This window comes from Typopeltis vanoorti, chromosome 24 (assembly GCF_054136105.1).
Source record: "Typopeltis vanoorti isolate ZY-2024b chromosome 24, IOZ_Tvanoo_1.0, whole genome shotgun sequence".
Lineage (NCBI taxonomy): Eukaryota > Metazoa > Arthropoda > Arachnida > Uropygi > Thelyphonidae > Typopeltis > Typopeltis vanoorti.
The window spans coordinates 18006260-18021993 of record NC_143572.1 but is presented as its reverse complement, the minus strand read 5'-3'; the positions used below and the strand labels follow the sequence as shown (position 1 = coordinate 18021993).

At 34.2% G+C, this 15734-nt stretch overlaps 1 protein-coding gene across 1 annotated transcript in view; it reads right to left on the bottom strand.

The window, feature by feature from the left end:
- The window catches only part of Upf1 (Upf1 RNA helicase), a 230831-nt gene that overhangs the window by 173018 nt on the left and 42079 nt on the right, over positions 1 to 15734 (bottom strand). The window contains exons 3-4 of the mRNA XM_090414072.1: positions 8191 to 8280; positions 511 to 720 (exon numbers count right to left, since the gene is read on the bottom strand). Coding sequence (XP_090270198.1) covers positions 511 to 720; positions 8191 to 8280 — 300 coding nt within the window. The remainder of the gene's footprint in view (positions 1 to 510; positions 721 to 8190; positions 8281 to 15734) is intronic.

The following is a 15734-nucleotide window of genomic DNA, read 5'->3' as shown; positions in this document are numbered from 1 at the left end:
CAGATGTGGAAAACTATATAGAACAATTTTCAACCATAAAGCTAATTTGATATTTTAAAGGTTCAAAATCTTACTGGTTTAAATTTGACTTTTATGACATCACCCCCCCCAACACACACAAAGGGGAACTACAATGCCCTATAGGATAAAAAAAAAAAACATTAGCAGTTTCTACAGATACATCATTGGTGTTTGCTCAGTTTATTCATTTAATTTTAATCTAAACAGACTCGAGGAGCTGCACTTTTTTTTAGCATCCCTGTTTTTCTTTTTGTCATTGCATTTTATTTTTGTGATACAATATTAAAGCAAAAGTATCATCAATGCATCCAATTCTTGTGGAAATTTTCATGCATGTAGATCTCTAACATTTTCTGATATCTGGAAAAGTCAAAAGCAACAGTTTTCAAAATTTAGAATAGAAGAGAGCTTTGAATTGTTTAACAGTGGTAAATAAATTATGTATAGTCAGAGAAAAATGAACAACATAATGAAAATGAATTCACTTACCAGTTCATGTCTTTAAGACTACTCTGTGCTGCACATGGTTGACGACAGAGAAGAACAACAACTGAATCTGCTTTTGCTGGAATAAATCCCAATACAAATACATTACGGCATCCACAACTATAACATTCCAGAACTGTTTCACCAAGGGGTCCATCTTTGTGAAGTGTCACTTCTTTATGCTTGGCTCGGACAAGGTGATTGATAATATGACTACAGTACAATTAAAGTAAATTTTTAGAATATTTTCATATGATGTGATTCACATTGTTATAGATTTTGATTGTAGGTGTTAGAAAAAGTAACTTACCAGTATATCAATCACATGGAATATATCACTATATACTAGATTACTATTTTATACAAGTCCTCGCATGGATGATTTAATTCCACATGCTGATTGAATTCACCACTGGAGTAGCATGCACACTCACACACAAATAACAATTCATTTAAACAGTTTCTCACAAAAAACTGAAATTATTCTAGAACTATTAATATAATTAATGAACCAGAACTATTTATTTCATGGAACTATATGACATAATGACAATAACCAGGCATGCAAACAGACATGTTCTGTGGAAAGCTTCCAGTATTGAGACCACATGTTAGAGTAAAAAATGAGTTTAATAAAAATAAGCAATTTTAAACCTACAAGTTTTGTAAATCTTCAGACTTACATCATCAGGGGTAGTAGCAAAAAAGTCATACACAACAAAAGACTAGAACAATTAACAACACATATTAAATGTTATCAGGACCTCACAATTGGTACATGTAAATAGGTAACCAGAATAAAAATGTTAAATTCATTACTGCTAGTTGTTGTTGTTGTCTCATTCTGTGGCATCACGCACGTCATATCCTAGGTCTGTGGATTAGATTTTTAATGAAAGCAGACTAAACCTGGTGTAAGATTTAGCCTCGATTTTTGTTACACATACCAAATGCCATGGGAGCAATTGTTTCTAGTCTTTTGTAGTGTATAGTCTTTTTGCTAATAGTCCTGACAATGTTGACGTATGAAACTTGGCGATTTATAATTTCTTATTTTTATTAAACTCATTTTTTTTTTACATGTGGTCTCAAAACTGGAAGCCTCCCACAGAACTGCTAATCCACAGAACCTCGTGTTTTCATCCAGATATGTATGATGATGATGGGCAAATTTCTGGCCACACTTTAGTATTATATTGTTTTTCTGTTTACGAATGTTTATATAATTTAATGCATTAAAAAAAAAAAAAAAACACATAAGAAGATGATTTTTTTTTAGTCCGTGCGGTTAGCCTAGTGGCTATGCGCTTCGCAACCATATGCCTGGGGAAGGAGTGTCCTAGGTTCCATTCCCGTCAGTGACATGAGGAACTGAAGGATCTTCCTCAGCCATAGCCAAGTTAGCCAGTCTTGGGCGTGGACAGCAGGGTTTTTTCCTCAGTTTATTCTGGGGTTTTTCATCCCGGAAAGCAGGCAAACTGGCCTTGAGAACTTAACACTACAGGCCATAGGATATACTGGGGCATAGGGCTGACCACCTTATCCTGTAAACGGATTGAGGTCCAATGATCAATGGACCCTTGACACCGCAAGGTAAAAGAGGGTATAAAGAAGATGAGATAAGAAGATGATTTTGATAATTCAATATTTCAAGGCAAATCATCAGTTATAACAAAAACATGTGGCTCAGCATGAGAGAGGAAAATTGAACATACTATGGTTTAGCTTATCTTTGTGTGTGTGTGTGTGTGTGTGTGTGTGTGTGTGTGTGTGTGTGTGTGTGTGTGTGTGTGTGGTCTGAAAAGTTCTCGGCTTAACAATGCAAAAACAAATTTATAATTTCAAAATTATTTTTATTTTTCAACATAATCTCCCTTAAGACTAATACATTTATTCCAGCAATGCTCCAGCGCCATTATCCAGTCCTTCTAGTGGTTCTCAGTAAGATCTGCAGAATACCCCTCTACAGCTGCAATCACCTCTTGATTCAAAGAAAAAAACACTGACCAGCGAGAAAGAGTTTTAGTTTTGGGAAGAGAAAGAAGTCAGAGGGAGCCAAATCTGGGGAATAGGATGGATGTTCCAACAATTCATAGTGCAGATCCCTTGATTTTCCCATTGCCAAAACATCTTTGTGGGCAGGTGCATTGTCCTGATGAAAGATGATTTTTTATCTTCTGCAAACCAGGTCTTTTCTCACAAATTTTTTCATCTAGTCTGGTTAAAAGATCAGAATAATATTCCCCAGTTGTTGTGTTACCCGTTTCAAGATGATTAATAAACAAAATGCCTTTAGTATCCCAAAACATCAATGCCATGATCTTTGCTGACGGAACCGACTTTGTCTTCTTTGGTGCTGAACAACCGGCTTCTGTCCAATGTTTTGACTGCTGTTTGGATTCTGGTGTATAATGGTGAATCCAAGTCTCATCCACAGTAATAAATCGACACACAAAATCAGTTTTATTCTTGTTAAAATGCTCCAAGTACTATTCAGAGATTTTCATGCGAGTGCATTTTTGATCTGTTGTGAGCAAGCGTGGCATCCATCTTACGCAAAGCTTTTTCATTTGTAATTCTTCATGCAAAATATATCCCACACATTCGTTTGAAATGCCTATTAGTCTCAGCTTCATGCACTTTGACTCACCAGTCATCCAATACTATATTGTGCACTTGATCAATGATTTCTGGTGTCGTTACACTTTTTTTGACGTCCTTCACGTGGATCATCTTCAAGGCTGGTATGGCCACGTTTAAACTCAGCAGCCCATTTTTTAATTGTCGAAAATGAAGGAGAAAAGTGCCCATAAAATTTCTTTTGCCGTTAAACCTTCTTTTACAAAGAATTTTATAACTGCACAATATTCAATAATTTTATCCATTTCAAGGGAACAGAGATAACACTTTTACTTCAGACAGCTGAATAAAACAAACTACTCGATAGAATGACTTGCAATTTCACATGGATGCTTATGACAGATGTACCAACTTGGAAAAAAGTTCTCAGCCTCGATCATAGATATCGAGGCAGAGAACTTTTCAGACTGCCCTCTGAAAAGTTCTCTGTCTTAATTTCTTAGCATCTTTGATTTATAGTATAACCAACTGAAAAAAATTTCAACATCTATTTCTAATCTAGAGTATTTTAGTAATAAGGTGCGACACCTTTTGGGCTACTTGTATATAGAAATATGACTTCCGCATTACTTCAACCTCGGTATCACTCCCGCTGACAATACCTCAATAAAGGTTGAAACTGGTCTGGGTAGTGGCCTTTCCCATAATTCATAGCATTATAGGATTCTAAGGCAACTGATGTGAAGTCATTAGCCTCTATGTACAAGTAACCCAGTCGTGAAGTAATAACTTTGTTATCATGCAAAAACTTTATTTGCTTACACTTGGATAAAAGATGAAACCAAGCATATAATTTCTTGGCATCTTTCATTTGTACTAACCAATAGAACCTATAGCCTTTGATCTAGTGAGTCCTCTCTTACAGAACATAATCACACATTGCACAACTTCTTATCTAATGTCGACAGTTCCCACACTATCAGAAAAAATCACCAATCCTTTCTCCAATTCCTCTATATTCTCTTCAGAAAGATTTTAGTAATGCTATAATCATTCAGTATGTCCAAGGCACTTCAGAAAAAAAGCTAGAATCTTAAAGAAATACAATCTCTGCATGGCTTTCAAGCGCCACTGAAAGTTTGCTATCCCTCATACATTCTACTAAAGACAATCTCCTTCTTCTCTCTGTGCCCTGAAGTATATAACGTGTTCTCTTCCTGCCAGGCAGGAAGATTAGCCAACATATTTTCGAAAGAATACGAAAAATACATCTGCAGTCATGACCATGGCCATTCAGGCTTTGCAGACCATGCTTTGGATATGGCTCATAGAATCAACTGAAAAAAAAAAAAAAAACCAACATGCTCCATTACAGTAAATTTAGGAGAGAAAGACTTTTTTGGAATCTGCGGCTTCTCTCAGAAATCAGCCTAATCTAAAGAAATATGCTTGCATTAAACTTCCCAAAATAATGAAAACGCTAATACTTCAAGATCCCAGTTTACATCTTAGGTTGCAAACAGTCTACAGAAGGGGATCCAGCTAGTTAGCACTCTAGTTATTCATCCACATGTTTAAGCAATCAGCTCATGTACCGTTCCCAGAAAAATAATGAAAATATTATAGACGTAAAGTAGCCAAACTTTTGGTCTTTTTTTTGATAGGTTTTATTTTCGTTATTTTTCCGGGAACGGTAGATGAGCTGATTGCTTTTAAAGATTATCTAAACAACTTTCATCCCAATATAAAATTCACTATTGAACTAGAACAGCACAAAAAATTACCTTTCCTAGATGAAGTAAACGAATAGGAAAAAAGGTTATTCTTTTCCGTATACAGAAAACCCACCACAATGGGAAGATTTTTTTTTTTTAAATGCTGCTCCACACAACCATCCATTGAAAAAAATAGGCATAATTAAAACTGTGCGAGATAGGGCATACAATATATCTAGCACACCGATTAAAAAAAAAAAAAAAAAAAGAAGAATACACTATCTGGCACAGAACCTCGCACTTAATGGTTGCGAACCTAAGATAACCAAAAAAAATTCTCAATACAGCTCCTGCAACTCCCTTGCTTAAACAAGATTTCAAGAATACAATCACATTACTGTACATCAAAAATGTCACAGACAAAGTGGGTATGATGCTCCACGAGTACAACATAAATGTGGCGTTTCTACTCTTACAGAATTATCAAGATTCCTACATCCACCAAAACCACCCCATGAAAAAACCAGGCGTCTATGAGATTCATTGCTCATGGTATTTGTTATGTAGGCCACATGGGAAGGTCGGGAGAGACCCGCATGTCTGAGCATGTAAAAGACGTCGAAAAAAGAAGGGAGCATAAATCAGATTTAGCATTCCACACAGCCACTATTGGTCATCGAGTAGTCTGGCAACAGACAAACATGTCATACATTGATAACAATTGTTACACAAGAAAATTTAAAGAAGCTGCACAAATGCTTAGGATCCCTACACAGTGCAATAAAAATCAAGGCTTGATTTTACATCAAGTGTGGTCTGCCTTCATCAAAAATTTAACTGCCATGGATCTAGGATATAGCCCACGTGAACCACTAGCAATGTTCTAGCATGCATACAGTAACGAATATAACATTTGTATTCTGTTTACTCAATTATTTAACAGTTGTAAAGTTATTAAAAACATTTAATATGTGTAATTAATTGTCAATGAGCTTTTGTTGTGTAAAACCTTTATGTACCATTATCCCTGATGATGCAAGTCTTATAACACACGAAACAAACTTGTCGGGTTTTTTAATTATTTTTTAATAAACTCTTTCTATTAATATGTGGTCTCAATACCAAAAAATATCTATAGAAATAATGTTTATATTTAACATTCCATTTTTCACAGCAAAATGATTCATTCATTCAACAGTTTTGACAAGTTTTAAATAATGAAATAAAAATAAAAAAGCATCCTATGTTGAATGTGAATTAGTAATAATTAATTGCTTACACAGTAGTGAATTTCACACACACACACACACACACACAAAAAGTAGCACAACTTTCAAGTTAATGTATATGATGCACAAACCATCAAATTAGATAAGACATAAATTAGGAGTTAACTATCCTTCATTCATTAATGAAAGGTAATGCTAATTGAAACAAAGATGCTATCATTTTGTGTTTGTCTATGTGCACGCACGCATGCACATGTGCAGAATGCTGAGTGATAGTGAAGATTGGTGATGCCACATACAATGTTTATCCCGAGGCTATATTTTGATTCTTGCCTCTTTCTCGTGAGTTAAAAAGTTCACAGCTGGCACAAACTTTTGTTACAGAGCTGAAGTGTTCATGAAGGGGTACTGCATTTGCTAATCATTTGATATTAAATCAATCAAAAATAAAGATTTTTGTTCAACTATCACTATTTATTTTTTGTAAACTTAATATTTTCAGACACTACTTATTTTTTATGGATATTATATAGGGGGAGGGCTTCGTTACCCTCTTTTTCTTTTAGTAATTTAACTTGAACTGAAATCAGAAAAGTAATTATTATCTAATAATTGTGGATGATTCATAAATGAAAATTAACATATTTACACATTAATAAAAACACTTTTAATATACAAATTAAGTACAGATCCTTTACCCTTATAACATTGAGAATGTGTCAATAAAAATATACAGGAATTCTAAAGTAACAAGTTACAGCCTTAACACACAAACAAGGCAAGTCCTAAAGTGTATCACCATGCGGGCTTATTTGGGTATTCTTGACAAATGGGTAGAAAGTGTAGGCAGTTCACGTGTCATTTATTTTTAACAGTTTTAATTCACAACATAAGATTGATAAGAAAATAATATTATTTAACTTATTTGTTGATATTCACTGATGTTATATCCAGCATCTTCTGAGTACAAAGAATAATTTGTTATATAACTCAAACAGCAAATTCCTTTCATCACTTAATACATAAGACCAGAGCAAAGCTGTTACCGTCACATAATCAGGACACATCCAAAAAGATATCTAGAGTGCTTAATAAATATCAACTCCTCACTATATTTAAACCACATATCATATTAGCAACCCTCATCCATTCACCTAAGGACAAACTCTTGCCTTTATTGCATCCAGCAGTGTATGATGTGCATTGTACTTGTGACCTGGCTTACTATGGGCATATAGGAAAAACTGCTGACATCCATCTTGAACATAAGAAATACATTAGGCACCATTGTTATGGCAAGTCAGGACTAGCAGATAATAAAAAAAAAAATAATAAAAGTGCTACATAGAAGTCATAAGTCAGAGACTATTTTTGGAATCAACAGCAGCTTTAAAACGTTCTCCAGTCTTCAACACACATGGCTGTATTAATTTACCAAAAATATGGGCGATTTTAAGATCAAATTAATACTTGATAACTCTCTCCTTATCCAGCAATAGTACCAATTAAGACTTTAGTTCCTTGTGTTATCCAATTTTTAAACTGTCCTGCTGTTAAGATTAAGATGCTGGATATAACACCATCAAAACATCAGCAATTAAGTTAAATAAATATTAATCATTTTCTTATTATTCTAGTGCAGTGGTTCCCAACCTTTTTTCACTTGTGTACCCCTTTTAAATCCATTTCTATAAATTGTACCTCTTGTTTTTAAATACCGACACTTTTGTTCAGTGCCTATCTTAATGGAAAATAGTGGAAATGAGGTGTTTTTCCACCATTACTGAATATTTTTAGTGTACCCCTGAATGCCCAGCACATACCCACAGGGGTACATGTACCACCGGTTGGGAACCGATGCTCTAGTGAATCGAAAGTGGTAGTTGGGCTGATAGTTTGAGAATGTGTGTTTCTTAGATCCAAAGCAGTTTTTTGCATCCAAACTTATCCAGGTTAGGATTGTTTTCAGGAGAGAAGCTGATTTGAGAAATATCTATGTTGTCATTTCATTCCTACAAATATCACTATAAGAAATAAGTGCAAGTCTAGACCTTATGTTGATAAATACATGAATATAAAAATCTCTATGTTGTATACTAAATAAAGAGAAGTTTCCAATTAAAACGTAATTTATGTGATAATTAAAATAAGAAATTTACCTCCCGGATGTATTGCCTCTTCCATTACAAAACCACCTTTTGCAAATATTACACTGTACAACACAACTTGGATCATGAATTCCGCAGTATCTGCAAGTATATAATAGAAAAAACATTTCAGAAGGGTATTACTATTAGTGCTGAAGTGGCATATTCATAGTTCTATATGTAAATGATTATTTTATGACTGTAAAGTAGTGGTAATGAAGACTGGCATTAGTGTTATCTTTGGATATTACAGAAGACATTTTGGTAATATACTTTGCCCCTTTGAAGAGCAGCAAAGGTAAATGCTTATAGCTAGCCTGTCTGTTTGTAAAAGGATTAATTTTTGGACAAACTTCATCATCATCAAATTCCTGACATATACCCTCAAGGGATGTACAGGATATTGTTAATATATAAGGTTTATATTGAAAGGATATTATCATAATATTAATCCTACCATAGAGATGATCTGTTTCTAACAATTATTTTTTTAATTCCGAGTGTACCTATATATTATATGCATTGATGCAATGACCTCTTTTTTACCATTTCTTTCAGAATCCAAATAAATCACTGACTCAAGACCAAAATACAAAATAAACACATTTAATATAACAAAAGCAATATATATACACTTAAAACAAATATTACATAACTAACTACAAATTAATTGGATCCAAGGCCTTTTAAAAATAAACTTACAATTAACACTAAACTAAACACTTTGTTTGCACAATGACAAAATGTTCATAGTTTCTCTCTCTGTGAAGATATATGACTTTATTCTTCACTTTCACAGGATCCTTTCTCATCACTTATGTAACACACATTAATTCTTCCGAACTTAATTCTGTCTCTTTTCTTCAGTAGAAATAATAGTCAGATCTAAGATGAAACTTCCTAATCAGTTTTCTCAAACATTCTTCTAGAACGTAAATAGCAAATTCTTCTTTTATTCACTAAATGCTTATTGACAGTCTTAACTCTTCCAATTAAAAAACTTACAGTTCTACGATTTCCTTTTCGGAATCTCCTATAAATCTTCCAATTAGTGTTTCCATCAATATTCCATTTAAAATGCATATAGCAATTATTTTCTTTTATTTATCCACATACTTGTTCCACATTAAAACTTAATAATTCCACGATCCCTTTTTTGGAATATACTATTAATTTTCCTCCGAATGTCACATAAAAAGTTAAGTTCAGTTGAATCTAAATATCTACCAGCCTGTGTTCTAAATTCCTTCTGATCTTGTTTATTTCTGTTACTCAGATACTGAATGAAGTCTTGTCAGCTGTCAATCACACACCAAACTTCTCGACGAGCATGCGCAATGCTTGAAAATGGCAAGCGAGAAACTAGGTGTAATGGCTGGCACATTGTCTTCGTTAGCGACAAGAGAATGTCTTCATAAAACACAACTTTTGATAATTTTAAACTACAATAAAATTCCTTTAAAGTAACACAACTATTCAAATCTGGTAAGTGCATAAATTTTTAACTGCTCTACATATCATTTTTGACAAAACAATTTCAATAACGGGCACATCGCAAGTGCCAACAATGCGTGTTATGAAACTAAAACTAATAAACATTCTAACATAAACAATACGTAAAAATATTCAGAATTTTAAATTATGATTATTTTTACAATATGATAGTACTACATGAAAAATTTACATCATTACTAACTTCCTATCTACAATTTTCCTCCCAATCAGTCTGTTACTTGTCAAGACTCCAACATTATCAGATCTTATATTTCTATCGTCTAAGGCACATTGTACTGTATCAATCCGCCTACATCTTGGTCTTCCTCTGAGTCATTTTCCTGCCAACCTGACAGAGAACACTTGTTTTGCTAATCTTTCCTTGATCATTCTGTTCAAGTGACCATACCACCTGAGATTAGCTCTGCTAATGCATTCCTGGATGCTGACAAAGTCAATTTCTTTCCTAATATCCTCGTTTTTAATATGATATTGCCATTGATGCCATCTGTTCACGCCTGTAATCTTTCTCAGGTCTTTCATATCTGCGGTCTCTAGTCTTTGGTCAAGTGTTTTACTTCTGACTCAGCTCTCAGATCCATAAGTTAAAACAGTTTGAACACTGTCTTGTATACAGCTAATTTAGTGTTCCGACTAATTTCTCTCTTATTCCATATGAATTTATTCAATTGACTTCCTATGATACCAGCTTTGTTGATTCTGTTGTCTATTTCCATATTTAATTTACCATCTTCACTAAAAATCATGCCTAAGTAGCTGAAATGTTTTACTTATTCCTCAGGTTCTCCGTTCACAACACAGTTGACATTTTCAACGTTTCTACCTATTTTCATTGTCTTTGTCTTTTTATTACTGACCTTCATACCATATCTATTACAACAGCTATTCAATTTAGTCAGAGAATCTTGCAAACTTGTAGCGGATTTATTTAGAGGTATGCCATCGTCCGCATAAAGCCAAGAGCTGACATTAACATCTCCAATTCTGATATCATGTTTAATACCACTTTCCTTCATAATGTGATCCATATAGATAATGAATAACAGAGAGGATAATGTACATCCTTGTCTCACACCAGATTTAACACTAAACCATCTTCCTGTACTTCCTTCAATCCTATCTGGTGACTTACAACTCAAATAAAGACCAAGTATTGCTTGATATAATTCCCCATTTACACCATATAACTGTAGCATATTGAATAGCTTTTCTCTTGGCATCTTGTCATATGCCTTTTCCAGATCGACAAAACTTAAATACAGATCTTTGTTATATTCCCATGCTTTCTCAACAATTTGTCTTCAAGTGAAGATCTGATTCTGACAGCCTCTATTTGGCCTGAATCCAGCTTGTTCTTCACCAGACTTTTTTCCCACAATTCTTCTCAACCGTTTCTCAAGTATATTGCCAGGAACACTTAGTAGGGAAATAGGAAATAATTCTCACATTCAGTTTTATTTCCCTTTTTATATATGGGTACTATGAGAGCTCTACTCCAATCATCGGGAATTCGTCCCTCTGTCCAGGCTTTCTGAACTTTGCAGTGCAGCCACTGTAAGACTCTTATACCACCATACTTCAGCATTTCTGGTCGAATATCATCTACTCCTGCTGCCTTTCCACATTTCAAGCCTTTGATGGCTTTTTCTACTTCGAGTATGAATATGTATTTCTGATTGTATGCCTGTTGAGTGTTTTTTACCACTGTGCTATCACTGCTTGTTTTATTTACAATTTTTCGAAGTAATTACTCCAGACTTCGAGGATATCTTTTTCTCCAGTTTTCAGGTCACTTTATCATCTGTAACTCCTTTTACAGCACTCTTTCCTCTAAGCATCTTTAACAACCTCTAGAATACCACCTTCTTGATATTTATTTTCTATGTTCTTGCCAAAGTCTTCTCATGACTTTTGTTTAGCTAGTTTTACACAGTATTTTGTACAAACTTAAGGTTTATAAAATATAATCAATCTATATAAAAAATTCAGCTTACAATAAATTTACTGAATATACGAAGAAAACACATGTCTAAAGTTACTATACTTCTGAAAGTATTTTATATCTTTAGCTATATATAAAGATATAAAATACACTAACTGCATCCTGGCATTATTATAATAGTTCTTAACATGAATGAATCTACCCAAAAATTTCTTCATGTCAAACATCCTAGAATACATACAATTGTAACTTGTGAATAATATCTTAAATGCAACCAATTCAGAGTATGAAGATCTTCTCCTCACCTGAGATGTAAATATTAAAAAATACATATGCTATCCAAAAGCATAAAGAAATTAAGGCTCACCATGCCAATAACTGACATCAGAAAATGTAATGGTAAAACACTCATTACTTCAAAACATGCAAATATCATGTGATGAGAGATCACATGATATTTGCATTTTTTTTTTTGCATGATATTTGCATTTATTCTCAAACTAGACATCCTAATTAGGTCATATATGCCAACTAAGTGTGAACAAACATGCGTTCATGTATGTAGTCCCTATCCTATGGTTGTCATGAAGTGGTTGAGAGGAATGAGATTGCAGTGAAGAAGTTTACTATAATGTTTTTTTTTTTTTCAATCTCCACCTATGAAAGGGAAGGAAATCTCTAACACACTAATTATTTTGGCACTGTAGATACGGTAAACAGATAATGCAGGAACCTCAAATAAAGAACATAAAATGGAACTTTTTTCAAAAGCTTCAAGACATTTAATAAATAGCAATAAGCACTGTGGTGATCTCCATGACAATGACAATTATTTTCTAGTGAATACCCTGAAAGCAGCATATCAGATAATATGACATTCTAACATAAGATTTCATGACCAGCTTCTGATCAACTTATATTAATTTCCCACTATATCTTTTTCATGTCATTCTTGCTTTAAATAAACAATTAAAATTTCATCTCCCATTCTCTTTAAGTAACTATACCATCTTAAATTAGCTCAACTTACAAATTTTTGCATATTAATAATATCAAGTACTTCTTTTTGACAGTGTTATTTTTTAATATGGTTCTATCATGATGCTATCTCTATTTAGTCACCTAATTTTTTTTCTCAAAGATTTTATATCTGTAATTGCCAATTTATTTCTATCCCAGCCTTGAATCCACATGTTAAGACTGGCTTGAACAATGTTGTTTTTATTGCTGACAAGCCAGCATATATATATATATATATATATACACATACGAGGGCTGTTCAATAAGTAATAAGACTAATTTTACTGTCGTGAAACCACTCATCACAATATTAATTTCTGTGGAATAAAGAAATGTTGCTGTCTATTAACAAAAGAGGTTCATAGATGGCGTATACAGGCTAATGTGCCAGAGTGCCACGTGACTAAACGCAAGCTTGTTTTGGCGCACCTACGAGCCGCGACCAGTCGTTGAAATGGAAGCGCCCTTGGAACAGCGTTATGCGATTAAATTTTGTGTGCATTTGCAAAAATCGGCATCAGACACTTTTAAGATGATACGCGACACTTTCCACGATGAAGCAATGTCGAGGGCAAGTGTTTTTCGCTGGCATAAAACTTTTAAGGAAGGAAGGCAAAATGTGGAAGATCTTGAACGTGAGGGAAGACCTTCAACATCCATCACAGAGACAATGATCAACACAGCAGCAATTATCATCAAGGAAGATCGCAGAATTACAGCACGCCAGCTGCATGTTATCCTGAATATTTCTGTGGGAAGTGTTCACTCAATCATGGCTGAACATTTGGGACTGAAACGTGTTTGCGCCCGATGGATTCCCAAACTCTTGACACCGGAGCAAATGCAGCATCGAGTGGATGTGTGCACAGAACGGAAAGAAAGACTGGAACAAGATGGCGACAACTTCTTAAAATGCATCATTACAGCAGATGAAGCTTGGTTGTATCACTATGACCCTACAATGAAACAACAAAGCAGTAAATGGAAGCATCTGTCTTCGCCTACCCCCAAGAAAGCAAAAACTGTAAAATCGGTGGTAAGTTATGACCATAATGTTTTTTGACTACGAAGGCATTGTTTACCAACACGCTGTAGAACCCGGGAATACTGTAAACGGCTTATACTATGCAGATGTTTTACGGACAATGGTACAGCATGTCAAAAGGAAGCGTCCATTGCTGAAGAATGGCTTCTTATTGCATCACGATAATGCAAGGCCATATATTGCTGGTTGTGTAGTGGACGTTTTGCAGAAGAACAACATAGATATCCTACCACACCCTCCATACAGTCCTGATCTCGCACTGTGCGATTTCTAGCTGTTTCCTCAGCTCAAGAAACCACTAAGAGGCCGCCATTTCGAAAGCAACAAAGCATGTGTAAAAGCTGCAGAGGAGGTTTTGAAAGAACTCTCAAAAAACGGACTTTCACATGTGTTTAAGAAGTGGATGCAACGTTGAGACAAATGCATCGCGTCTCGTGGTAGTTACTTCGAAAAAGAACATGTAAACGATGACGATTAAAAGGTAATCTGTTTTCTGTATAAATATAGTCTTATAACTTATTGAACGGTCTCCGTATATATACACCAGCCTTACTTAATCTATTACCTATTTCCATATTTCATTTGTCATCTTCACTAAAAATTGTGCCTAAATAGCTAAAATGTGTAACCTGTTCTATAAGTTCATAGAATGCAGGTGACATTTTCAATTTTTCTCAATTTTCACAATTCAGATTTTATTCTTGATTTACACAGTAAATCTATACCAGCAATTATTTAATCTGGTTGAGATTCTTGAGGAATTGAAGTAGATTTGTATATCAGGCTTCATCTCTCTTGTGGTTTTGTTTAATGGAAAGAAGCAGTCATCTAATTAAGTCAATATTTCATCTTGGTCATAAAGAATTTTATTATCATCAGAGATGTGAAAATAAGACTAAAGGAAAAATATTGCTGCAATAAAGAAATAAAACGATTATTACTATTATTGCTTCTTTCTATTAAATCAATAAATGATGGCAATAGTAAAATAGTCATAATTTATAATTATGAATCTTTTTATAATTGTTTCTCTACATTAGAATTTTATTATTATTATTTGACACCTCCAGGGAGCTCAAGAACTCATCAATGGAGGGCACCTGCTCTACAACTCCGTCTCCACTACTCAATCCAACAACTACACCGCCAACCACCACCACTAGTATTTCCACAGACAATCACAAAAACATCGCTCTCCAGCCAAAAGGCTGGAGAGCGGATATGCTAACCACTCAGCCAGTCAGGCCGGCATTTGCTTGATAAGAATTGATATTTATGTTAAAATAAAATGCCAAGTATGCGAGATTTATTATATTTACCAGATATCTGATAATTAATAATTTCAAATGGTTCTGTATTGTAATTCACAATTAAGCATATAGTGATATCTGTTGTTCATCGTAAAGGTATTCGCTTTTTTTGATAATAACATCATGTCAGCCATTACTAACTCTTGCTTACCGCTTAACTGAACAAGTGTGCATGCTCATTAAGTGCTTGCTGATAGGTGATTGACAACTGCCAGAGAGAGAGAGAGAGAAGGGAAGTTTTGAAACCACAGACCAGAGAATTGTGTTTTTTAGGGAAGTTTTTGGAAAATTTGTCAGAATAAATTAAAAGGGAATCTTAGCATGGGATCCTTAGATTAAAAAAGTTAAGATTGTCAACAAGTGAATAGTAATAAAAGGAGATATTAAATAGACAATCTCTTTCTAAAATAAACTTTCTTTTGTCTGGTAATGAATTTATGATTTGTGCATCTTGTAATAAAACTACCTGAAGTAAGAATATTTATACTCCAGTGAAAGGGTAAAAAAAACATCATCATCATCATATTCCTGATATGTACCCTTGAGGAATGTACATGATGTATGAAGAACTTACATCATTACTAACTGCCTATCAACAATTTTCCTCCAAATCAATCTGATATCTGTCAACATTATCAGATCTTATATTTCTGTATTCTAAGGCAATTTTTACTGTATCAATCCACCTATATCTTGGCCTTCCTCTGGGTCTTTTTCCTGCCAA